At 33.1% G+C, this 25,022-nt stretch overlaps 3 protein-coding genes across 4 annotated transcripts; all 3 read right to left on the bottom strand.

Moving 5' to 3' along the window:
• Nucleotides 1-9,858: 9,858 nt before the first annotated feature.
• LOC141668663 (putative germin-like protein 9-2) lies at nucleotides 9,859-10,575 on the bottom strand. Its single transcript, XM_074475634.1, has one exon. It carries the CDS (start codon nucleotides 10,535-10,537, stop codon nucleotides 9,905-9,907), a length of 633 nt encoding a protein of 210 aa, XP_074331735.1. The 5' UTR covers nucleotides 10,538-10,575; the 3' UTR covers nucleotides 9,859-9,904.
• Nucleotides 10,576-11,891: 1,316 nt separating this feature from the next.
• LOC141663611 (germin-like protein 9-3) lies at nucleotides 11,892-12,798 on the bottom strand. The gene has a single exon (XM_074469397.1). It carries the CDS (start codon nucleotides 12,555-12,557, stop codon nucleotides 11,928-11,930), a length of 630 nt encoding a protein of 209 aa, XP_074325498.1. The 5' UTR covers nucleotides 12,558-12,798; the 3' UTR covers nucleotides 11,892-11,927.
• Nucleotides 12,799-13,915: 1,117 nt separating this feature from the next.
• LOC141663609 (ribosome biogenesis protein BOP1 homolog) lies at nucleotides 13,916-22,975 on the bottom strand. Of its 2 annotated transcripts, XM_074469395.1 has the most exons (17): nucleotides 22,805-22,975; nucleotides 21,831-21,908; nucleotides 21,445-21,573; nucleotides 20,384-20,501; nucleotides 20,153-20,254; nucleotides 19,269-19,419; nucleotides 19,036-19,144; nucleotides 18,849-18,951; nucleotides 18,600-18,750; nucleotides 18,210-18,342; nucleotides 18,005-18,114; nucleotides 17,847-17,917; nucleotides 17,671-17,731; nucleotides 16,969-17,196; nucleotides 16,757-16,841; nucleotides 15,379-15,557; nucleotides 13,916-14,338 (listed from the first exon to the last, which is right to left on the bottom strand). In XM_074469395.1, exons 3-17 carry the CDS (start codon nucleotides 21,552-21,554, stop codon nucleotides 14,253-14,255), a joined length of 1,797 nt encoding a protein of 598 aa, XP_074325496.1. In that variant the 5' UTR covers nucleotides 21,555-21,573; nucleotides 21,831-21,908; nucleotides 22,805-22,975; the 3' UTR covers nucleotides 13,916-14,252. The 2 variants fall into 2 exon arrangements, with proteins under 2 accessions (XP_074325496.1, XP_074325497.1); XM_074469396.1 differs by lacking the exons at nucleotides 21,831-21,908; nucleotides 22,805-22,975 and adding an exon at nucleotides 21,175-21,329 and having other exon boundaries at nucleotides 21,445-21,578.
• Nucleotides 22,976-25,022: the final 2,047 nt, after the last annotated feature.

The raw sequence follows: 25,022 nt of genomic DNA, 5'->3' as shown, positions 1-25,022 counted from the left end.
TTGTTTTCAGATCTCGTAAACGTCAAGACTTGCTTCGTGACAAACAAGTCAAGAAGTTATTTAAGGGATTTATAGTGATGAGATTGTTACCTGGAAGGGATTAAATCAACAATTAACTTTAAAAAAACTGGGATGATACACGTTGGGGTTCTCATTACTCAAGTTTGTTGAGTTAATTAGATTGTTTAATCCGGTTAATAGTGTACTTGAACATATTGTGGAGCACACGGATGATCAAGGTATTCGAGTTAATGTTGAATTAATGTTGTTAACAATGAACAACTTTGATGTGTATTTTTCTTACACTGGATGAAAAACATCTTGGGGATTAGTGATGGGCTATCATGTGCCTTGTAAAGAAAAGATCAAGATATTTTAAATGCAATGAATCTTGTTAATATCACTAAATCTTTTCTTAAAACAATGAGGAGAGATGGAAGAGAGGACTTTATGAAAGAAGTTACATCATTTTGTGTAAAACATGAGATTGTCCTTCTTTACATGAATGCAAGTTTTAAGGATCCAAGAAGACCTTTAAGAAAGTCTGAGGTGTTGAAAAATACCATGTTTATCATAACGACAAGTTTGTGGATATTTTAGAAAAGCAAGTTAAGGGATTGAATGATCAATTTAGTGAAATTGGTACTGAATTACTTTTAGACATGCCACACCTTGATCCAAAAATTCTTTTCGTGCTTTTGATAAGGAGAAGTGATCAAATTTACAAAATTGTATCCTTTCGAATTTTCTCCTACACAAATTATGGAGCTTGAAACGGCACTTCCGGTTTACTTTGAAGATGCAAGTCATGATGATAGGTTCTCTACATAAATGGAATTGCGGGACTTCGCAAAAAATGGTTAAAACCGGAAAGCATTTGTTTCATCAATTAGTATATCTACTTATAAAGTTAGCTATGCTTTTACTTGTGGAAACCACTGGAGTTGAGAGATCCTTCTCTGCTATGAATATTGTAAAGACTAGGCTTCGATATAGAATTGGAGATGAGTGGCTAAATGATATATTAGTCACTTATGTTGAACGGGATATTTTTTTAACCATTAAGACGGATGATGTACTTCAAAGATTTCAAAATATGAAATCTCGTAGAATAGCATTGTGATTTGTAAGTTTAAGTATGTAAAGCCTTATTGATATTATAAGAATTTTGATTGCAAATTATATATAAAGAAATTATTGTACATTTAGGCCCTCCCGTGTATAAATATCCTGCGCCGGCCACTGTATTTATATTTATATATGCACGTGTATAATAATATGTATGTATGTGAGTAACAATGAAGAATCAAAACTCGGCGGCTCCAAAACCTTGCGACTAATCCTCCAATGATGTATAACAAGGCTTTGATTTTCTCAAGTAACACAACATGCCTTCCATAAAATCTTGGTTGATTTATAGAGGACAGAGAATTGCATCAATCAGATTAAACTAGAACTTATTAATTAATATTACAAGAGAAGAGAGTGTTACTTGCAAAAACAGAAAGACTAGTCGATACCCCGAGATTGCAAAGAAAGCAAACAATGTTGCCATCTTAATTGATTCGATTGAGGCTTTAACGCAAACTGGTCAGACAAAAAGGACTTAAATAATCTAATGAACGAAGATTTTCACGGCATATGTAAGTCCTATGTAAAGAAATCATGGGCAAATGTATTATCTCGTTTACTTGCAGATTATAGGACCAAATTTTTTATGTTGAGTTTTTACATATTTTAACATATCACTGTATATATCATTTTTTACCTAGAATACACATATTTGTGAATACACAGGCCAAGATCTTTTGCGGAAACAAGCTATTCATTCTTTTGAATGGGATAAGGCTACATACATTATACCCTCATAGACACTAGTTATGTGGTATATACCGGGTACGTAACGTATGACATGGTATAATATGTATGTATGTTTATATGTATGTATGTTTGTATTTTTTTGAATTTTAAATATCTGAAAATGAGTTATACGATAATTAGTTTGAAATAAGTATATATTGTGAACTTATAATCCAAGTGTTATACAGATATAAATAAGAATACAATATTTGTTATTTTCGTTCGAATTTAATTTTCTTTTGTTATAAGTGTAATAATTAAAATGTGATATGCAACATAATAAATACGATAATAACCTAGGAACTTGAGTGTGGATATTATTTTGGTATTTTGAACTAACAGTTTTGTTTGATAAAGAGGTTTTGACAGTCAAAATTAGAGATAAGGAAACTAAAAAACAAAAGTATACTATATTCAAGTTATTATAGTATTTTTACGAACAAACAAAAGATTCATTAAAATATCGGAATCCGGCCCCGACAAACTTCTGAACTTTCAACTATAATTTGATTGTCAAACAAAATTGAAGCTAAACAAATAGCCATTTTATTTGGACATCAGTTAACATATATAATATCCAAAAAATATACAATGACGTCTAGATCAATGAAAAATCCTTCACTAGTTGTGAAACTAGTAACACCTATACATAAGTATCATTTGTAGCCCAATTTTAATAATTATGAGTTGCATCAACTGAAATTGGAGGAATTAATATCCCAAGAATATGAACAATTTTTGTTGTGAAATGTGAGTTATTGCCATATCCACCATGCTCCGAGGTTCAATACAATTCTTACAGATCTCACAAAATATCAAATAAATCTTTCTCACAGAAACTATAGAACCGTAATATGGCCAATAAAAACATCAAAGTATGACACAATAACTTCCTAAAAATGGGCACGATTAACAATCTTTAAAATAACATACTCAACAAGATCTTATTCAAAAAGAATTAGATCTCGGCTATATTGAAAAATTGATAAATAAAAGAAATGGAGAGCAAGGGGGATGGGGTGAAGGATCAGAAAGTGGAGAATGGGTATGGTAGTCGACTATCAACACTAGAGTTTTAACTAATACGGTTATTATAATTTAGTATATATTAGATTAAGATTGTTCTTAAATTTAAACTTTTATCATATATATAAGAGCAAAAGATAATAAGAGAATAGATAAAAATTGGCATTATAGGATTTTCTTTTAGCATGACATTAAAACTTTTAATATAATTATGGAAACAAAATATTGCACATGTTAAATTTTATTGAAATTATTTGTATAACTGTGATGAAATTATCTAATTTCCTATTTAAAACATATTTTTAGGAAAACTAGATACACATGATTTTTAGAACAATGTACATGTTCTGTAAGTAAATTTGTATAATATATAATTTAGAATCACTTTATGTATTCTCAACTAAAATAGGGAACAAGAACTTGCCCCACAAAAGGAAATTGCCCCTTAATTTACAAAATTGACTAAATTGTCACTTTAGTCAATCTAATTTATTTTCTTATTAAATTTTTCTTACCATTGTCGATCAAATAAAGTACTACCAAGATTGCAATCTCTATCTATATCAATGTATTTAGTCTCTTTGAAGAATACATGTTTCACAAGCAGGATATGCATCCATGAAATATAAAGGTAGCTTGGTGGCTTTGAGAAGAAGTAGCAAACTCGTTTGCCAAGAGTATCAATCAGTAATTCATTGTTAAATCTTCAGCAATCATTGCATTTAAATAAGGTTCAAATATTTATTACATTTGTGAAATTTAAAACAAGAAAAAAAAATAGAAAAGGTGAAATCGCCACAAGATATTTGTGAAAATTAAACTGAATGAATTACAAATGACGAGAACATTCATGCCAGGAACATGAAGTTTTTCCAAAAACTCAGAGATTCCCATTACCGGCATCCCAATATCAGCAATTACCAGTTCATAATAGTTAATCCATTCTTGAAACATTTCCATTGCTGATTCTGCAATTGTCAATAAATATCAATGAATTTTTGAGCCACATAATTTTTGTAAAAAAGAATATCAATACATTCTATGTTTCAGTTAATGTCTAATAATCTGTGGATGAGAACACCATAACACATATAGATATGTTAATATTTATTATCCAAAGGAAATTATATGCAATTACATACCAGTGAACGTGAATGGTGGAGGTTATTTATTTTTCATGGAGCATTTTCTTCATTGTTTGTAGCATATATCTTGTATCTATGTATTGAGATAAGAAAATGTATAGTAAGTGGCTTTTACAATGAATAAATCACATTGCAATTGAAAATATTAGAAATACTTGTGCATAATAGGACAAAATGCAAACTATATATAGTTGAACCTTTTTCTGCATAACTCCATTTATAAATCACATATAAAGAATTTTGATGGAGGACATTACTAACAATAATTGAAATGCTATAATCTTATTTCTTGGAAAAAATTAAGATCCAACATCATGATTTAGGTAAATAGATATTAGATAAATTTGTGCATTATAAAAAATCAATGTGAAATAAATTAGGATATCTTACCGGTTTGAATCATAAAAAGACAACTTGATAAGTATTTTCTCAACAGTAGATAAGGTTGATTTAGATAGTGAAAATAACAAATTGGGTAAAAAAATTGGCGATCAATTATATTAAATTGGAGAAATACGTAGAGTTTCTCAAAAAGAAAGAGATGAAGAGGTGAATTTAGGAAAAAATGACATGAAACACAACATGGAATGAAGAATTAGTAATGTAAGAAATGAATATTTATCAAGTAAGTTGAAAGGTGTAGAAAAGTCAAGAAGGTACTAGAATTGGGTTGACTTACATATAAAGTGCCAATACATGGTCCCAGTTACAAATTGGGTCAAAATTATAACTAGATGAAGCTATCTGTTAGAATTCAATATAAGTAAACAAAAGTTCACAAACCCAAGAATCAAAAAAGCCCAATTCATTTATTGGTCAAATATGTAGTGAACTGAATCTAATTATCATTATACAAAAAATATAGTGTCTTAATTTTTTTTATTTTTTCCCTTATCTTAATTTTCTATTCTTATAACTAATATTACTACTCCCTCCGTCCAACCAAATTTTTTATATTGGGGAAGCGGTTCGGCGTGCACTTTAAGACTCTTTTAAAATATAGTTGTCTTAATTTTTTTTTAAAATAATGTCCAAATTTTTATAAAAAATAACTTTAAAAATAAATTATGGAACTATACATAATAGGAGCCTTAAAATGCGCATGAGAGAAAAATATGTAAATAAAATAGATTGATGACAAAATTGGAACTCATTAATAAAGTTTTTGCCAACAAAGTGTTGGTGCAGTACTTTAGCTCGTGTCCCACCTACGGAAGGTCACGAGTTCGACTCCTAGCGTGTACGTGTGTGATTAATTTTCAAAAAAAAATGTGCATGAGAAAACAACATGTAAATAAATGAGTGAGATGGAGGGAGTAGTTTGTGTGTGTGATTAATTTTTAAAAAAATGTGCATGAGAGAACAACATGTAAATAAATGAGTGAGATGAAGGGAGTAGTTTGTTTGTATATAAAATATACTCAGAGATCTATTCTTAGAGTGTAGATTGAAAAAAATTACTGCATATAGACTAATTAATATTGATCGTGACTTTTTTTTACTATTAAATAAAATGTGAGAAAACCTATATTGCACCATATAACTAATTACGTTGATAGTTTTTTATCACCACAAGCACATTATTTATGTAATTTCAGTACATACCAATACATTTCATTACATATATGAATAAAATTAAGCAAGCACATAATGGAGAAAAATTATCCTACAATGAGGACCCTCTAACAAACAATTGAATATCATCTTTTTCTAAGTTTACGATCATGTTAAGGGTTCTACTCAATATTTTCATAATATTTTTTCAAACTTGACAAAGAAAAATTAAATTTTATGATTCTATAAAGTATTATACTCAGTTTTGCAAGGGCATTATGACACTTGTTATGAGAAATTGATGATATCAAACAGATTCTATCAGAAGTTCATTTCAGAACTTATATATCAACGGATGCTGATGACAACATCAACGGATGATAGGATTTCAACGGATGATGATATGAACGGATAATGAAATCAGTATTTGTCAAATCAGTTGATCTTCAAGGAGGAAAAGGAAACAGGAACTCAAGGCGGTGAAGGAATTTATCTCAGAAATAATAGTATAGGTTTCCTTATTGTTAATAGAATATGATTCCTTATACATTGGTAGATGTGCTCTATATAAAGCACAAATTGGGTTCATGCAATAAGTATTGCGACATTATTATATCTTTCGCATAACCTAGCAGCTCTCAAGGATATTTGTTCATCCTTTCGAGAGAGTACATGTGTAATAAGTTTTTATCAGTTAATATAAAAACTGTTAATTTTGTTGAAGTTTTGTCGAATAGATTGTGTTAACTGTATTCACCCCCCCCCCCCTCTACATTTGATTAAGGGACTAACAATTGGTATAAGAGCTTGTTGTTAACGTACAAACAGTTTAGGATCTGAAGATCAATCTACGATGGCAGACAAAGAAGAAGAGACGCAGAATCCGAAGCCACAACCCCCATCCAGATCACAGATAAGCAGCAACATGAGTAGGTATGAATCAATCAAGGTGCCTATCCTGAAGATACATGAATATCCAATCTGGAAAGTCAGGATGGCCATGTGTTTGGAAGCCACAGATTCTGAATACCTAAGCAGGATCTATGATGGTCCTCATAAACTAATGAAGGTAGTTGTTTCACTTACAGAAGAACCAGAGAAGATGATAGATAAAGACAGAAAGGAGTATACTCTTGAAGATATCTCGTCTATCATGTAGGATGCTAAGGTTAGATATATCTTGCACAACAGTCTTGATAGTGTTATGTCCAACAAAGTCATTGGATAAAAAACAATAAAAAAGATATAGGATGCTTTAGAAGTAAAGTGTCAAGCTACAACTGCTATCAAAAAGAGCAGGAGGACAGTACTTACTCAAAAATATGAGCACTTTGAATCAAGGGAAAATGAGTCCCTAACTGAGATCTATGACAGATTTCAGAAGTTGCTAATGACTTATCCCTTGTCAACAAAGAATATGATTTCGAGGACTTAAACTTGAAGTTCCTATTTGCTCTCCCTGAAAAGTGGGATGCTAAAGTCACATCAATCAGGGATAACTATAATCTTGATATCACACCTCTAGATGAGATCTATGGAGTTCTGAAAACTCATGAACTAGAGATAGAGCAAAGGAGCAAGAGGAAAGTATCAAAAGCTAGACCAGTTGCACTCAAAGTTGAGGAGAAGCCAAAGGAGAAAGCTAGGAGGAAAAGCTACTCCAAAGGGAAAGTCATGATTGCTAAGTCAGATACTGAATCATCAAATTCTGATGATCACTCAAATCCTGATACTAAATCAGATACTGATAGTGATCATAACAACAATGGAGATACGGATCAAATGGTTGCCCTACAGGTTAAAAGTTTCAAGAAGATGGTCTACAAAAACTTCAAGAAAGGGAGAAGACTTTCCAGAAAAGGTTCCAGTTCCTCAAACTATGATAAGAGGAACAACAGAAGAGATACTGATTGGAAGGAAACTAGATCTGGAAAACCTGATAAGTCAAAAGAGAGATGTTACAACTATGATGGACTTGGATACTTTGCAGCTGACTGCAGAAAACCCAGAGCTGAGAAGAAATAAGCTTTGATCTCAAATAAGAAAAACTAAGATGATTCATCAGACCCAGTTGATGGGATCAATTATGCTCTTATGGCAAATGCTAATGTTGAGACCGACAATGTTGAATTAAAGGTACCTCAGTCTACTCTTGTATTTGCTACTGGTGATATTTATTTTCCTACTATGAAGAAGTTGTTAAGAAGTATCACCGTCAAAATCATGGATTTTTCTCTATTAGTGGAAGAGGTACACTTTTAAGGTTCTATACTAGTGTTTCATGGAGATTTATGATGTTATGCTTATATCACTTGTTTCATCACAACTAAGCATTCGTTAACCCAGTGATTGCTTTGTGTGACCCTTGTTAAAAAAGATATGCTTTGAAATATCTATCCATCATAATGTGTATGAAAAAAGCTAAATAGGATCAGAAGGATTACTTTTGTGTAAACGAGTGATGTAAACTATAAGTATATGTTAAAGAACAAGGATCCCAAAATAAGGGAGAGTATGGGTGGGTGAATGACTAGTTTCAAAAAAACTGTTCTTTACTTAATTTTTAAACTTAAAACTCAGAATGCAAAATATCAAAGTAGATATCAAACAAGTGCAAACACGATAAATTTTATCCAGCTTACTTTATATAAATTGAAGTAATCTAATACTACAATTCCAATTAAATAATAGTATTTTCTTGGCTTCTACTCAAGAACAATACTCTCGAGTTGGCTTGCAAATAAAAGAAAATTACAACTTGAAAATCACTTTGTTCCACACTTACTAAATATGGGGTGTGTGCTCTATTAATAAAGCAATGTACTACAAATTATGCACACACATTTACGGTAAGTTGTCCTATCTGCAAGGAGACATGCTAAAACTTTATGAGGGCCACTTTGATTCTGTTATACGCCCCTGAACTTTAGCTGTGCATTTTTTTTTCTTTTTTCACCAATTTAGCTATAGATTTGACACATGTTCATGGATCATCTTTATTTATAATGTGTTGTAGTGATTTGTTTCTTCATTTCTGAAAATTTTACCTTCATTTGTCTTATTGTAAAATGACTAAGTAAAGATATCGTTAACTCTGATTTCCTTTGACTTCATGATATAGTTCATTTTGGACTTCATGATCTAGTATAATTTTGGACTTCTTCCCCGTATGTCGTTATACCAATCAATCGATCGGGCCGGAATTTACAGAAACCTACGTTTGTCAATTGATCGTTAGCAATCGAAAGTGGAACTCAGTCCATATGGTGTAATACTGGACTTCATGATATAACATCATTTTTGACTTCACGATCTAGTACAAAATTGGACTTCTCAATATGGCTTTGAACTGGACTTCACTATATGGATTTGGTGGAATTCACGACATAGCTTTTCTGGACTTCACGATATTTAACTTAGAGAAATTTATGCAACTTGTTATCTTTAAAAAGCTTACCTAATCGAACTTCTACCAAATTGATTTATTTTATGATTAATATTTACCAGAATATGTTGCATAGAAATCCCTAAACTACTATAACATTTGAGGTCTCTAGAAAAGTGTAAAAGATAAGTAAATTACAACCTATCACTTAATCCAAATGGTAGAATCTATTTGACTATGTAAAGTGACATTATCACTTGAGTAGGTTTGTTAATAATCTCCCCCAAATTATGAGTAAGATTCTTAGGAACAATTTCAAGTCTACTAATAAGCCTAGATAAAAGATAAATATTAAGATGTATGAAATTCAAGTATAGTGTATTTACTTTTGATATAAAACTAGAACTTACAGAGTACGATTTTCCACCCTTATTTTCCATAGGAATTCTGATAGGAAGATTGACATACTTGCAATTTCAATCTCATGAGCTCTCAAAAATACATATGTAATTATAAGTTATTAATATACAATTTTGGAGTAGTAATAAGTATATAATTTTAAGTAATCAATGAGCTACATGTAATTAATATATTTTATTAAATTTAATATTTATGAAGGGTGATCAAATAATTTTTAATAAATAAATTGTCTCAAAGTAATTTCTAGTGCAGCTTTTAGGAACTCCCGGCCTTCTATATATTTCTAATAATTTGAGTTTTGTTATATTGGCCATGATCATTTTGGAATATTGAAGGTAGGACTCCTGAATCTTATAACTTTCTTGTAACAAACAACGTAGAAAAAAAAGGCAAAGAAATAAAATTCTGGTATGGAAGTCTTTTATTGATCAAAAACAATTGTAGAAGTACAACATATAGGTTCCCCAATGCAAGTACAAGATGAAAGAACAATTTTTCTGCAGGTGCACACTTTTTAAGGCTTAGGGACAAGGCCAGCCTTGATTTTCTGAATAGTTGCAACATCAGTTTTAAAAGAGATGGCCAAGATATTGTCGTCAATTCCAGTTGCAAAAACAGTGCTTGGAATCGAGACAGTTCCTGCACTACTACTTCCGAATGCAGAAATTGCTAAAACTGGTTTCTGCGCATCAGCATTGAACTGGAAGTGAACAAGTCCTTTGGGAAAAACAAACAAGTCACCAGTTTGCAGAGTTTGAGTGTATAGCTTGTTAGTGGTGTCAATAAGGCCAACTTCTAGACTTCCATCAAGAACGAAAAGCAGCTCGGATGCACGAGGGTGAGTGTGAGGAGGGTTTGTAGTGCCTGCAGGGAACTGAAGAGCAGCATATGAAACACTTTGACCATTTAGAGCTGGAAATTCAGCCATGCTTACTTTTAAAACCTTAAAAGCTGGTGGTGTTTCTGCACCAACAAGTACCCTCAAACCAGTATAAGTAAATAAGTTGCCATCAACTGTGGTTACATTTGATGGAACTACGAAATCAGTGAGGATGTCTGGATCACCAGCCATTGTTATCTCGACAATGGCAAAAGAAGCTACCAACCAAATGAACAAATTGAAATATGATCTTGGTGATGATCCCATGGTATCTGTAATCTCAACTTATAAGATTGAATTTACAAAATTTGGGCTCGTTTGCTCGATGTTTTGACTACAAACCCGCGTGAGGCAAATATTTATAGTATGCAAATTTTGATTTTCATTCTTGTGCTCTAGTTGTTGTTGCACATGGATCACATACCATTGTGGACTACAATGTTTTTCCTTTGTTTTTGATGTTGAATTGCTAATAGTTGTGTAAAAACCTATGAGAATATTATGAAGATGTAGTTTTTATTCCATCTAGCATTTATCACATGTTGTTGGATTACTTACTCTTTTTCTGTTTCTCTATGTTTTTAATTTAGTTATTCTTTAAACTTTGTGCCTCTTAAGTTTGTACTTTGCACATATACACCATTTTCCTAAATTTTATTCAATCTTACCCTCGCTGCATACATTGATATTGGCTGATTCTTGGCCAGAAAACATAAAGAAGTTTTAGTTCTGTATGGGTCATTTTGGGGGTCATTTTGGTGAAGTCCGAGTAACATAACATAGTCAAAGGTTAAGATAAAATAAATGAATCGTCTCTCAACTTTTGCTAACGTGGCACACGTCTTTTTTCAACTTCTTGACCTATTCAGAGAATCAAAGATATGGTTGAAGGTCTTATTGAGCTCCAAATCACAATTTCTAATAACCAAACTGAAATCCAGATCAAACTCTTCTTATTTCTAAATTCAGATTTTATAATTGGTGTAATTTCAAATTTTTGGTGACCGAACTGTATTATTCACCGGAATTTTTGTGTTTTGACTGAAAAACCTTTAATCGACCCCTTTATGCATATGTATAAATCTTTTAATTGTGAACCTAATTTCGAGGTGTGTTACGCTTGGCCGGATTTTTCCCAAAAATTCTGGTAACCAAATTTCTTTGAGCACGATTATGACGGCCATTAGAATCTTTTTAATGGAGGGACTTAATCAGAAAAAATTTAAAAAATTAAATGACCTAATTGACAGACCTAAATACTAAAATAACAATAATTAAGAGACAATTCAATTTATTTTCCCTATGTCAACTTCTCCATTATGAACACAGGCAAGGAACTAGTTTTCCCAAAGGTGAATTACTAGCCCGTTCACTCTTACTGTGCTCTTGAGGAAATTAGCCCAACCTCAAATTAAAGCATAAAACTTATTGTTAGGCTCATAAAAAGAAAATCTCATTTAGATTTAATTTGCCTTCATGGCATCGTATGATCTCAAAATCTCATAACTTTTTCTAACGAACAACTTGGAGTAAAAGCCTAAAAGTTAAAAATTTTTGTTGGGAAGACTTGTTAATCATTAAAAAAATTAAAGAAGTACAATTGCAAATACATGGTGAAAGAATAACATTCAATACGATAAATCAATGTGTTCACTTTTCATGGCTTAGGGGCAAGACCAGCCTTGATCTTCTGGATTGTTGCAACATCGGATTTAAACGATAGAGCCAAGATGTTATCATCAATCCCAGTGGCAAAAACTGTGCTCGGAACTGAAACGGTTCCTGCACTACTACTTCCGAATGAAGAGATTGCCAAAACAGACTTTTTTGGATCAGCATTGTACTGAAAGTGAACAAGCCCTTTAGGAAACACAAACATGTCACCAGTTTGAAGTGTTCGAGTGTAAAGCTTGTTAGTCGTGTCAATCAGGCCTACTTCTAGAGTTCCATCAACAACGAAAAGAAGCTCTGATGCACGAGGATGAGTGTGGGGAGGATTTGTGGTGCCTGCAGGGAACTGAAGAGCAGCATACGAAACACTTTGGCCATTGAGAGCTGGGAATTCAGCCATGCTTGCTTTAAAAATCTTGAAACCAGGTGGTGTTTGCCCACCGACCAGTACCCTAAGGCCAGTGAACGTAAAGAAGTTCCCGTCGACTGAGGTCAGATTTGCTGGGACTACAAAATCTGTAAGGATGTCTGGATCACCTGCCATTGCTATCTCTATAACTGCAAAAGCCGATACTAGTAAGAAAACGTGGTTCAATATTGATTTTGGCGAGGCCATTGGGTATCGGTAAGTTCTTGTTTACTGTTTTCGTTGATGTTGGATATGAACCTGAATGTTGCAGTATATATAGAATACAAATGGATGGTGTTTGGACTGTACAAAGCTCTTGGAAATGAAGACGGCTACGGCAACATTGTGTGGACTAGGACTACAATGTATTTTCACATTTTTCTGCTGTTTTGATTAAATATGTTCTCTCTGATCAGATCAGAACCCAAATACAAAAGGAAAATGACAGCTTTAGCTTATTAATGATCATTGGTTAGAATGTGCACAAGATCATTACTTAAAACCAAATATTTAAGCATGAAATTATCTCGAAATTATGCACAATTTGTTGAGTTCACCTTCAGAGGGTGTGCAGAAATAGTTTGTTTTGTGCCTTGAATAATATAGAACATAGCAAATATGATAGAGCAGATCAGGAAAGATCACGAGATTCATCTCTTGAGCAGATCGGGAAAGATCTCAAGATTCACTTCGACGTTCAACGTTCCAAATTTTTTTATACAAGGCATATGTTTTTCGGAAAGATGGGTTGTTAGTGATTTACTCTCAACTTAAAAATGGACTTTCGGGCAAAGCCACAGTTAAAATATACTAGCATATAATTTCATTACGTCTAGCCATCGACTACTTCTCCAGCTTTCGAGTGGTTCACTTGAAGAGCTGATGTAAGGCTTTGAAGAAATGGAAATACCAGGGCAAAACATACCTTCAGGACAATTTCTACTTTATACATGTATTATGTAGTTGGATCAAGTCCAGTAAAGAAAGTGGCCTTGAGATAAAATGAACATACTATGCTCATACAATTCACTTTCATTAGCACTATTACAACAGTTGGTAATATATGAGCCCAGAATCTAAAGTATAAAGAGCTCAATTGATATTAGTTGTGAACAATTAAACCAGGTAATCTCGCTAATCACAGTATAGGTTCAAATAAATTTGCAACTATATTCCAAATCTATGCACTTAATGGTGTGTTTGGTATTGCTGTTGCTGAGCTTTTGAAAAGCTGTTAAAAAACTGTTTGGTAAAATTCAAAAGCTGCTTTTCGGAAAAATGTTTTTGGCTTAAAAGCTACTGTTAGAGAAAGTAAGTCCCCCATGCTTTTAGAAAAAGCTGTTTTTCAACTTTTGTGGGAAGCAGATGCTGATTTCATCATCAAACCTTACCAAAATCATTATTATTTTTTAATTTTTTGCATCAAAACATATACATATCAAAACAATTACCAAACAGTCATCTGATTTTTCCAACAGCACTTTTTTTAACAGCACTTTTTCTAACAGCACAACAATTTTTAACAGCAATCCCAAACAGAGCCCAAGTCTTGTGCATACAATCACTGAATAAAGCTATCAATACATAATGATAAAATAAAGTAGTACATACGATAGTGTAATCCCAAATCTAAAAAGAAAATAAACAAAAATAGAGCTACTTTAAAACTGAACCAGAAAATGCAATCAAAATTAACTTGATAACAGCACATGGTTCTACATTGTATGACAACAACTAATCATCTGGAAGGCCCGGTTAGCTCAAACTAGCATCAGGACGTAATAAGACATACCTTGCGTGCCTGTTGCATGTTTATCAGGTTGTGACTCCTGAGTTTGGACAACTCAGTTTAGCAAAAATCAAATCTCCTGTTTTCCTATACATTGGCCTGTTGCAGGCTTCTTAGTGACAGAAAAGCTTGATAACAGAATCAGCACCGGCGGTGAATAACCAGGGCTGCCTTGGATGGAACTTGCAATCCATGACCCCTACACACTTTAAAATAATTATACATGTAAGATTTTGTTCACTTTGATTTATAACATAACCTAAAATCACGCAAATAAAAGCTAAAGTCAATGTACTTGTTAATTTAATTTAATGATTTGCAATTGTATTTCTTGAGATTGATGACTACATTTGATTACAAGTATGTTTTTGATATACAATCTTTGTTATTTTATTTACAAACACATACTGTTCAACTATTCAACACCTTGTTTTTACCACCCATGAGCTTATTCAAGTTTTATTAAAGGAATTCTCACCTTACCTCTTGTTTCCCTAATTATAAATTTTGCATCAGTAGGATATGTATTCATCTGCTAAGTGTTGATTTATTGAAAGAAAGCAGTATGTGTTAAAATTAAGTACATAACATTTCATATACATCTTTATTGGGTTTTTATATATGCCATATCCACCCGCACCTAAATCCCCATATCTTCATATTTGCCTTACACCAATCCTATTGCACCCGTATCCTTGCTTCATACTAAAATATCATATAAAAAAATTGAAAGAATATTTAACCAAACATCAGCAATTTGCTGCGATTTTACTAGGATGACTCGCATCAAATAATTCAGGAGTTGCAAATATATGGGTGCTAAACTATATAAAAAAAATTATAGATAGATGATTCGAGCAGCAAAAAGAACTAAAACAAATTCAATAATAACACTCATTAGCGCTAATAAGATGGCCGATTGGTCGGTCACTATCTCAGTTCAAGTCTGTTTTCTATTTTTTCTTTTGTTTAAATGTTATGTTAACTATTTGTACACACAATATATGTATACTTGTATAAGATTATAATTTTGATTCACTAAAACTGGATAAATTGTTTACGTAAAAATATGGCTCTCAGCAGATGCACCTGATCGCATGCAAAACTTTGATGAACATTTTCAGGAATACATTTCTTCTTCGATATAGTATTATATACTTGGAGCTCTAAACGAATTAAGTACGAATACAGTTAGCATAACAAGCAGGGAGGCATTAAGCCATTAACTAGAGCACTGACCTCTTCCATTTGAGCTTTGATGTCCCCGAAGAATTTCTAATGGAACAATAAGAGGATTTTGATTTAGATCAGAATACACCATGCCATGAAATACATACGCTGTGCCGTCATCAGAACATGATGCAAATAAAGGATAGCTCCGATGATATGCTATGCTGGTTATGTCTTTTGGGTGACACCTATATATTCAAAAATAAGAAGCAGGGAGATCCGCCCAGCATTAACAAATATTTTTAACAAAAATGAAGGATGTATGTGAATTCACTCTATACCACTAGCAGGCTAGTATCTTACAATAACATTTTCGGATCAAAGAATTTAGTTTGTTCCAGATATTACACGCAATTTTGAGCCATATGCTAAACGAATTGTGCAACTAAATGTACTTCTTCTCAGTCAGGTAAAAACATGTCTCTATGCATAGAGATTCAATCAATTATCCATATATTATAATAATGAGTATCCGTATCTCAAAGTCTACGATAATGCTATACTTGTCTCAGCAGTTAAGTTAATATATATATATATATAATTATTTAACTGAGTACAGCCGCAAAGAGAGCTAATCCGAAGTACTAAAATATCAAATCACTCCCCAAAGATCCTTTCCCCAAAGCAACAAATCTCATGCCAATATTTACTCAACTAGAGTTGGTTATCAAAGACTTGAATCAAAAAATTATTTGCCCATGTTATTTACAATACTATAATTCACATTATGGTAAATTTGCCTTTATTCACTGAAGCAGCAACAGGCACGAAAAACCAGAGAGCTATGTAGTTGAAGCGGAACAGCAACGGGCCAACACTGGTATAATTGAATCCTGACTATGTAGGTATACTTCTTACATTGCAGAAAATATCTTTGAAATGCAATGATCTTCTTGGTATGGATTAAACTATTCAACAACAATTCGCTACCCAGACACACCTAGCTTATAAATTTTATGGGCAAGAAACTCTGATGATCTCAAGACTTGTGCTGCAATGACAGGGTGAAAAAAGTACATATAAAGTTGTGCTTATGTTATGTACCTTAGCCTAAATCATATTTTTTTACTATATAAAGACATTATTTTAAGGTAATCCCAAGATTCCGTTTCAAAGAATTTTTTCGGTTATAATCCTAGTGAAAACCCAGTATGAATTAGGGTCAGGGCAGGGTGACAATTGACATGTTTCAAAGCTTCACCTTAGTTTATATAATTCTAAAAGAAACAAAAACAAAAATGTATAAAAACTTAATTACTAGTTGTAAGTGACCTTCCACTTCATATTTCATTAAATTATCTAGATTCTAAAAATACCTGATATAATATTCTGAAATGAAGCAACAGAATATATTGAAACAGTAGAACGTCAAGAACGAGATGCATACCTGAGGATTTTGTAAGGTTGAGATGAAAGGTCCATGTCAAACCAGCACAATTTTCCTTCTCTGCTACCAACAATGACATTATCCCCTGCAAGAGCAGAGCATACCAATTATTAACATACCACCAGGATGAATATCGTCGCACATAAAATTGGCTTATAATACGACGTAAGGCAAAACTGCAACTAGAGATGAACAGGAAACAGGTAACATACCACCGGGATGAATGGCAATAGAAGAAACATTACGAAGACCAGTTTCAAGCTTTTTAATGAGCTCATGCTTTAGCAAATCATAGACACGTACACTCATTTTCGTTGAAATAAAGAAAACTGATCTACTCGGATGGAAGGATGTTGAAACAGGCAATCCATGCAGCTTGAATGGTATTCTTTGCGTAACTTTCTTCGAAAGCTGGTGGATTGAAATTGCTCTAGATTCTGGTATTGAACAAGTTAAGAAATAGCACATAATACTGAAAAGTGGTATCACTTTAATGACCGTAGGAAAATCATGTGAAATAAATGAGCTCTGCAAGCTGAAAAGGGAACTCCCCCTAAGGAATGCTATGACATTACAAACACCTTCCTTCATATCCTGCATTTAGGACCCTAAAAAAATGGCACCATTGAGCCCATGTCCACATAATCAGGTCATGCATGAAGAAACTTACATAAGTACCTACATCATGCAGGAACCAAACCCAAAAGCATATAGGTTATCATCCGTAAGCAAGTGCATAATCTAAGGTGTTTATAAAATGTGATAGTCTAGCTGTCTAGGTCACAGACATGAACAAGACAATGAAATGAAAGCACAAGCTTGAGCAGAAATCATGAGTTCATAATTTATTTATTTTCCTTGGATTTTCATTTAATATCTTAAATAAGAAACGCCAAAACTAATAAGAAGGATATCAGATGGCATTACTGAGGAGAAATAGTCTCCTTTCCGGTGCCATTCCACTGAAGACACAGTCTGCAGAGTAAAAAGCATGAAATTTAAATTACTTGAAGTTCTATAATTCTATTACAAAGGAATATTTTACACAACTGCACTACTTAAAACATCACGGAGAATAGTACGGAAGTACCTTTGCGTGCTTCAACCTAATTCCCTTTTGCTTTTCATCTTGACTCCAACTTACTCCCGGTGCACCTTTACCTATACAACATAAATTATGTAATTATCAAACATCAGTCACTACACACAAGACATAAAGCCATCACAGCGTATCAAAATTAAACAGACTAGATTCATTTGCCGCAGGTGCTGCAGGGGTTTCAACATGCAAAAGTTCTTCAATCTTATGTTGCTCTTCACTTCCTAACCCGGCATTCAGAAGGTAAACATCTGCCCCCCTGCATTTGTTTTGCGCCAACATAGTATACCTATTCAGTTGTAAGAAACATAAAACAAATATATACGCACACACACGCATGCAAGTTAGTCTTACACAGCAACTGCTAGAATCGGAAGCTCTGGAGAAGGATTCCATGCCACATAATTTACAGCTTCATCTAGCTCCCAGATCTTAAGACATCTTCCAGTGTCAATTTCCCAGATACGCACAGTTCCATCACTTGACCCTTTATGGATTAGAAATTTTGGTTACTCGTAATAACCGGTTCACACACCAAAATGTAAAAAAGGAGGCACTTCCCATAATATTTAAGTTCCCACAGCAATGAGAAAGGACCCAATTAGGTACATTTTACAGTTGTCGGTTAGCTTACACTATTTTCCAGCTTTCAACATACAGCAAGATATACTATTCACATTACCGTTAAATTATAAGTTTTTCTATTTAACAAATAAAGGGAAACATAGGTTCTATAGTCTGTACCAGAAGCAATCCATTGTCCAGACGGATCGGTAGAAATTGACATAACTGGACCCTTATGACCTCTGTACTCAAGGTAACATGTGCTTGGGTAAGGTCTGAGATCTTTTCGGCTAGGCAGCTTGGGCTTTAAAGATTCAGGATCAATATTAATCTGAAGATGAAATGAATGTACAGTCGTCAAGATTTCAATCAAAATTAAAACGCAATGTGGGAGTTCAAGGTACAGAGTAAGAATTTTCCTCCTCTTACACGCTTTTTCCTGGCCCGAGGACACAAGTATAGATCCAAGCAACGATCAAATGATTCTTTGACAGCTTTCTCATATGCTGGGACACTTCTCAATGACAAAAACCTATAAAAACAGAATTAAAATAAGATAGTGGTAGATGTTCAAAAATTAGACATTAAGAACGAGTATATAACCTATACTAATTACCGTTTTGGAATAAATTTAGGACGATCTTCTTCAAACTCAAGCTGATATGCGTCTAACTCTTCTTGTGTTGGAATGAATTCTAAAGCAGGATTATAGGATTCCTCGTTGCCTGAAAATAAAAAGTTTATTATAACCACGATAATATCCATTTTACCAGGCAAGAAGAAAAATATTCCAGATCTTCATAGTAAATGGAATTGAAATGATACAAAAGGAAATTGTTAACTTCAAACCTGGAAGATGAGGCTTTGGAGCAGGAATATATGCTAAACCACCTGCCTTTTCTGCCTGATCATCACCCCACAAGTTGTAAACTTTTGGTTCTTCTTTTGGCTTATCAAATTTTATCCATCCATTGCGAATTGCTCTAATAAACTTCACAACCTGCAGATTAGTGGGATTTGGGAAGAAATCAGAAGACATAAGATTAACTATTATGGAAGTTCGAACAACACACTACTTTCCAACATTTTTTTGATATTTTTAGTCCCCCCCTCCCCCCCCCCCCGCGCCACCACCACATATAACTTTTTAATATTTTTTGTTATTTTTTCAGTTATAGAAGCCCTTTAAATGCTTTCAGGTCTTATTTGATCAATACAAATGTCAAAGAAAGTACTATTACAAAGAGACAATGAGAAATTATAACTTCATCCAAAAGCTCTAACTTAAATCATTATATGATAAGCATATCTATGATCGAAGATGGGATATATGAAAGCACAAATAAACTAGAAAAAATAAATAAATTATGTAGATGTAGTAGCTAAACATCATAACTATAAAACTAGCAACTCGCATTATGACTTAAGGACTGTATAAATTGTTACTTGTCAGTAATGTAATAAAAACTAAATACGAATAGCCAGTTTCGCACAATATACACGATTCATAACTTAAAATTTTAGTTCAGTGCAATTCTAATCATTATCTTTTGTCTTTCCACATCTATCTCATCCTTGTCTCCTTTTTTGTTGCCTCAGGACGTCATTATTGTCCTCTATCAAGTAAATTCACACTATTTTGTTTTGTTATTCCCTATGCCTAAATATATATAAGATTTTCTTGAATCTTCTCTACGTGCAAAGTAAATGAGCAGATGTTGTGATAATAATACCTTTTTATTTTCCCATTTTGATTCAATAAAACGCCTCTTTGGTTCCGGAGCTTCTGAAAGTGGATGGTTAGCACCATCCCAAGCAAACCACTCTATAGAATCCTGCAATCAACACAACAAAAGAAGCTAAAGGATCTGTATTCTGTATGACTGTATCAAATGAAAACAACTCATCTTTGCATGAGTACAGTTTTGGAGTAATAAGGGCTTCAAAGAAAAAATTATACAGACCTCATGTGGGTCAAAATCCGCATGTGGAGCCTTCCCTTTCAGCAATCTACGAACCATCTTAATTTCTTCCTTTTTCAATTCAACGTCCTCGTCATTGTACTCATCATAGATCTTACGCCTGATCAACACAAAGAAAACCAACTTATCTCAGAAGCTTCTACGGCAGGAACTTGTGGACTTGGAAGTTTACATTAACTTTTCTGTTTCCTCTTAAATAGGTAAAACTTTTCTACTTTTAGTCAAAAGATTTTAAACACCTTACAGATTGCTTAGATTCTATGGGAGCTTTTAACTACAGCATTTGGCACCACTTATCTAAAGACCACTAAACGATAAGAGGACAGAAAAAAATAGGTACAATTTAACATATATATTATTAGTTTTGGGACTGGCAATGAATAAAGTCCAGCAACCTCAGTATATTTTATTAATTATAAACACAAAAGATACAAGGACATCATGTAAACAAACAATTGACACAAAAGATGGTTTTGACTTTGCTTCCGCCCTCTTTAATTTACGATTTATTGTCCACTATTATTCTCTCATTAAGCAAAGTTGAAGAAACGCTGTTTCTAATTACATAAATATTACTGTTTAGATGAGGTTACAGTCACTAGACAAACTCAAAAAATTAAATGAACTGTTCTTAGCTGCCTTGTAGCAATTATAATTATGGAAAAATTGCCATAAAAATAACGCTTAAGCAAAAAAAAATTATAAGAGTGTGCACACATTTGTCTACAAATTAATATTTCTTATATGCGCCACCATTTACATAAATAACTCACCAATTGTTTGAATCATCAGCACTACGTAAAAATTGTTCGAGTTTATCTTGTCTCTGTTTCTTCTTTAACTTCTTCCCAGTAATATCATATCCAATGTGTTCCTCATCCTTGTACCACTAAAGAGGGACATCACCAATTGTATTTCTTGGTGCAACCTAATGAAGGACTCAGGATAATGAATTCAATACATAGCCAGGAGTATTTCATTTCCAGGTTACAGAAGACCTAATTAAACTAGAAAAAAAAAAATTGTAAGCTAATGTGAAACACCTCATCTTCCGATGAATCACTCTCTTCAACTCCTTGATGGGATTCTTCTTCGCTTTCACTTTCACTTCCCTGACCAACATCGTCCTCCTCATCAAGGGAGACAGCATCATCGCTTGGAGAAAGGTCCCCCTAATATTTTCAGCAACACGAAAAATAGAAACCACATACAGTAACATAAAACTGTCCAAAAGTATATCAAATATTCGCTAAACCAGGAGCTGTAAGTAAACAATTTAACCTAACCGTCCAGTTTATCAATATATATGGAAAAAACAAGGTTTCAGAAGTAAAAAAAAAAACAATTCAGTACCAAAATATCAAAAATAACTTATTATTCTATAACAGTTCCCCACAACAGATAATTTTACATTGCATTTACAATGTACCTTATCTTCTGTAAAATCACTTTGCTCCGATCCCGAATCACTCAAACTGCCATCAGAACCTTCATCCCCTGACCATTCCTGCACATAACAAAAAAAACCGTCAAGGACCTCAAGGTTCCATTTGGATTTAAAAATGGCACATTTGGATCGTCAAAGGGAATGAGAATCGGGAATAGGATTGGAAGAAATGGGAATGGGGGAAACAGATATGTGAACAGGTTTATCAATGGGGTCTGGTTTGTTCCGGAATCGTAATCAGAATCCAAATCAAAATAAACTTATTTTACTTTTCTAATCTAAATTTGAAATATTATAGATCAAAATTTGAAACAAACTAATTTTTTTATTACAATTTTTTTTAAATACTCAGATAGAACATCCATCGAGCATATGAGCATCATAAAATATTTTAAGTGATACAGATTGGATGAAATTGCAAAAGCTCACACATTGTACTCTACAATCCATTAATTCTATAAAACTCACGCAGATTAATGGAATATGAATAATATATTCAAAATTAAACACAACTTCAAATAAAATATCACCATAGTAAATGAAAATATCAGCTGAAATAAGTGCCAGACTGCCCGAGAAGAGAGATAGACATCTGGAATGATATACGAATCCCAGGGGTTCAGTTAAGTTTCGTTTAACCAGCTACTTAAACTCACATTCCCATTCCAAGTGATCATAAAACTAATCCAAACACCCGTGCTTAGTTAACGAACTCTCATTCCTGTTAACAACTACACTCTCGAAAAACGCAAATGACTGAAACAATATTAACAACTGCACGCCTAGCTTCAACTTAATCATTAACTAGCTACATAATTAACACAACAAACAACGAACTTTTTCGAAAAGGCCAAAATTAATACACACATGCATATATATAAATATAATTGATAGGACAAAACTAAAGTGTGAAGCCATCAATTAACACAAAATACAGGAACTACTAATTGAATTACAGGTTCTTTCTCTTTGGGCTTTGAATCTTTCTTTGATTTTGGGGTCTTCATTGTAATTTACTTTCTCTCCTTGACAATCAAATTTAATGAGAGAGAGAGAGAGAGAGTTTGGGTTTAAGAGGTTTAAGACCATACAGAAGAAGATTGTTAAATTCGGTTTTGAGAATGGGCCGGACTTTGTGTTGAGAAATTTAATAAGGAGAGAGAGAGGGAGAGAGACGCCTCCCAGTTAAAATTAGGAGAGTTGAGAGGAAAAATGTTAAAAATAACAATTTTTTGGTGCAAATGGTTGAAAATACCCATTCTCGAAGTGGATGGCTGAAAATACCGTTTTGGATACGCATTTGCCATTTGGGTATCCTATTTTGTACTAGATACGTATTTGTCAAATGGATATCCAATTTATTTTTTTTATTTTTTTTAAGATACGCATTTGGCAAATGCGTATCCCAATGGTAATATCCAAACTACAAATGCGTATCTTTAGTAATTTTTTGGATACCCAATTTTCAAATGCGTATTACACTTACCCAATTACAAAATGCGTAACCAAAACGGTATTTTCAGCCACGTGTTTTAAAAATGGGTATGTATTTTTAAACATCACCCGAGAAGAGATCCTTGAAGAAAATTTTAAAATTTTCTCTCCTACCCGTGCTCCAGAGTTTTTTACAAGAGAGAAGGGGAGAGAAGATATGATAGAATTTGGTTACAAAATATGGAAGAGAAACAATTTTGTATCAATTATTTTAGTATTCCAAAAATACCCATATATATCTATTTGCATAAAACAAAAACAAGAGTCCACAATCACCTTATTCTGGAGTCCTACTTCCTTGTGCCAACAAAAAACAGTCTCTCCTTCTACTTCCCAGTGCCAGCAAAAAAAAATCGCCAGGTATTTTCTTCTTCTCAAAATTAGAGATGCTATATGGGCATACATAGTTCTGCCTATATGTATTTAAATTAGCTTCCTATCAAAATTATTGTTTTTGATAGTAATATGTATCTATATACGTATATATAATAATGATATGTAAATTTGAGTATTGATATATCATAATTCATATATGATACAGGTTGTGTGTGATTTTATCTTCAATTTTTTTGTTAATTTTGTTAGTAGTAGATATGTTACTCATATGACTTAATTGTTTAATACATGTAAGGATTGACAATACTATACTTGAGAGGGTAAATCAAATTCGTCGTTGGGTACAAATGCAACAATTAGCTGCTATTCAACTAGTTTGTCTTGTTGTGGTATTACTTGTGCATCGCAAAAATCAGCGGATGAAGTATGTGAATTTGCCTAGTAGGGAGCTTAGATTACATAGACAAAGAGTGTGAGAAGAAGTGATGGATGATCTATCTAATCGTGCTAAATGTCGTGATACAATTCGAATGAATAAAGAAGCTTTCTTGAAGTTATGTAAAATTTTAATAAGTGATGGAGGCCTACGACCAACCCAACGAATGTCAGTTGAAGAGCAAGTTGCTAGATTTTTACATATAATAGGGGGTGATGAGAAGAACCGGTTTATTTCTTGGGTATATCGTCGATCTTCCGCAACCACAAGTAGAACCTTTCACAGAGTTTTAAAAGCAATATTGACTGTAGAGGATCGTTTTCTTCAACAACCCAATGGACAAATAATTCCACAAGAAATTCGTAAGAAGAGAAGGTTTTTTCCCTATTTTAAGGTACTTGTGACTCATATAAAACTTATTAAATTATTATATTTATAAAACTTAATAAATGTATTAATGTTAAATAACAATGTTTCAGGATTGTGTTGGTGCTATTGATGGAACACATGTCCGTGTTAGAGTGTCTAGTAAAGATGTTCCAAGATATCGTGGTCGTAAGGGATATCCAACTATAAATGTACTAGCTGCATGTACTTTCAATTTAAAATTTACATATCTTTTAAGTGGTTGGGAAAGAACAGCATCAGATTCCAGGATTATTAAAGATGCACTGTCGAGAGATGATAAATTAATTATTCCAAGAGGTATTGATTATTAAACATACTAAACATAAGTTTCTGTTTTTTAATTTAATATTTTATAATAAATTTCTTTTTATATAGGCAAATATTATTTAGTTGATGCGGGTCTCCCTCATAGAATTGGACTAATTGCCCCATTTAGAGGTGTCCGTTACCATTTGAAAGAGTACTCAGCTCGTGGACCTCAGAATGCAAAAGAGTTGTTT

This window comes from Apium graveolens, chromosome 6, assembly GCF_009905375.1.
Source record: "Apium graveolens cultivar Ventura chromosome 6, ASM990537v1, whole genome shotgun sequence".
In the NCBI taxonomy this organism is placed as follows: Eukaryota; Viridiplantae; Streptophyta; class Magnoliopsida; order Apiales; family Apiaceae; genus Apium; species Apium graveolens.
The sequence above is the reverse complement of the archived record's forward strand: the minus strand, read 5'-3'. Positions and strand labels throughout refer to the sequence as shown.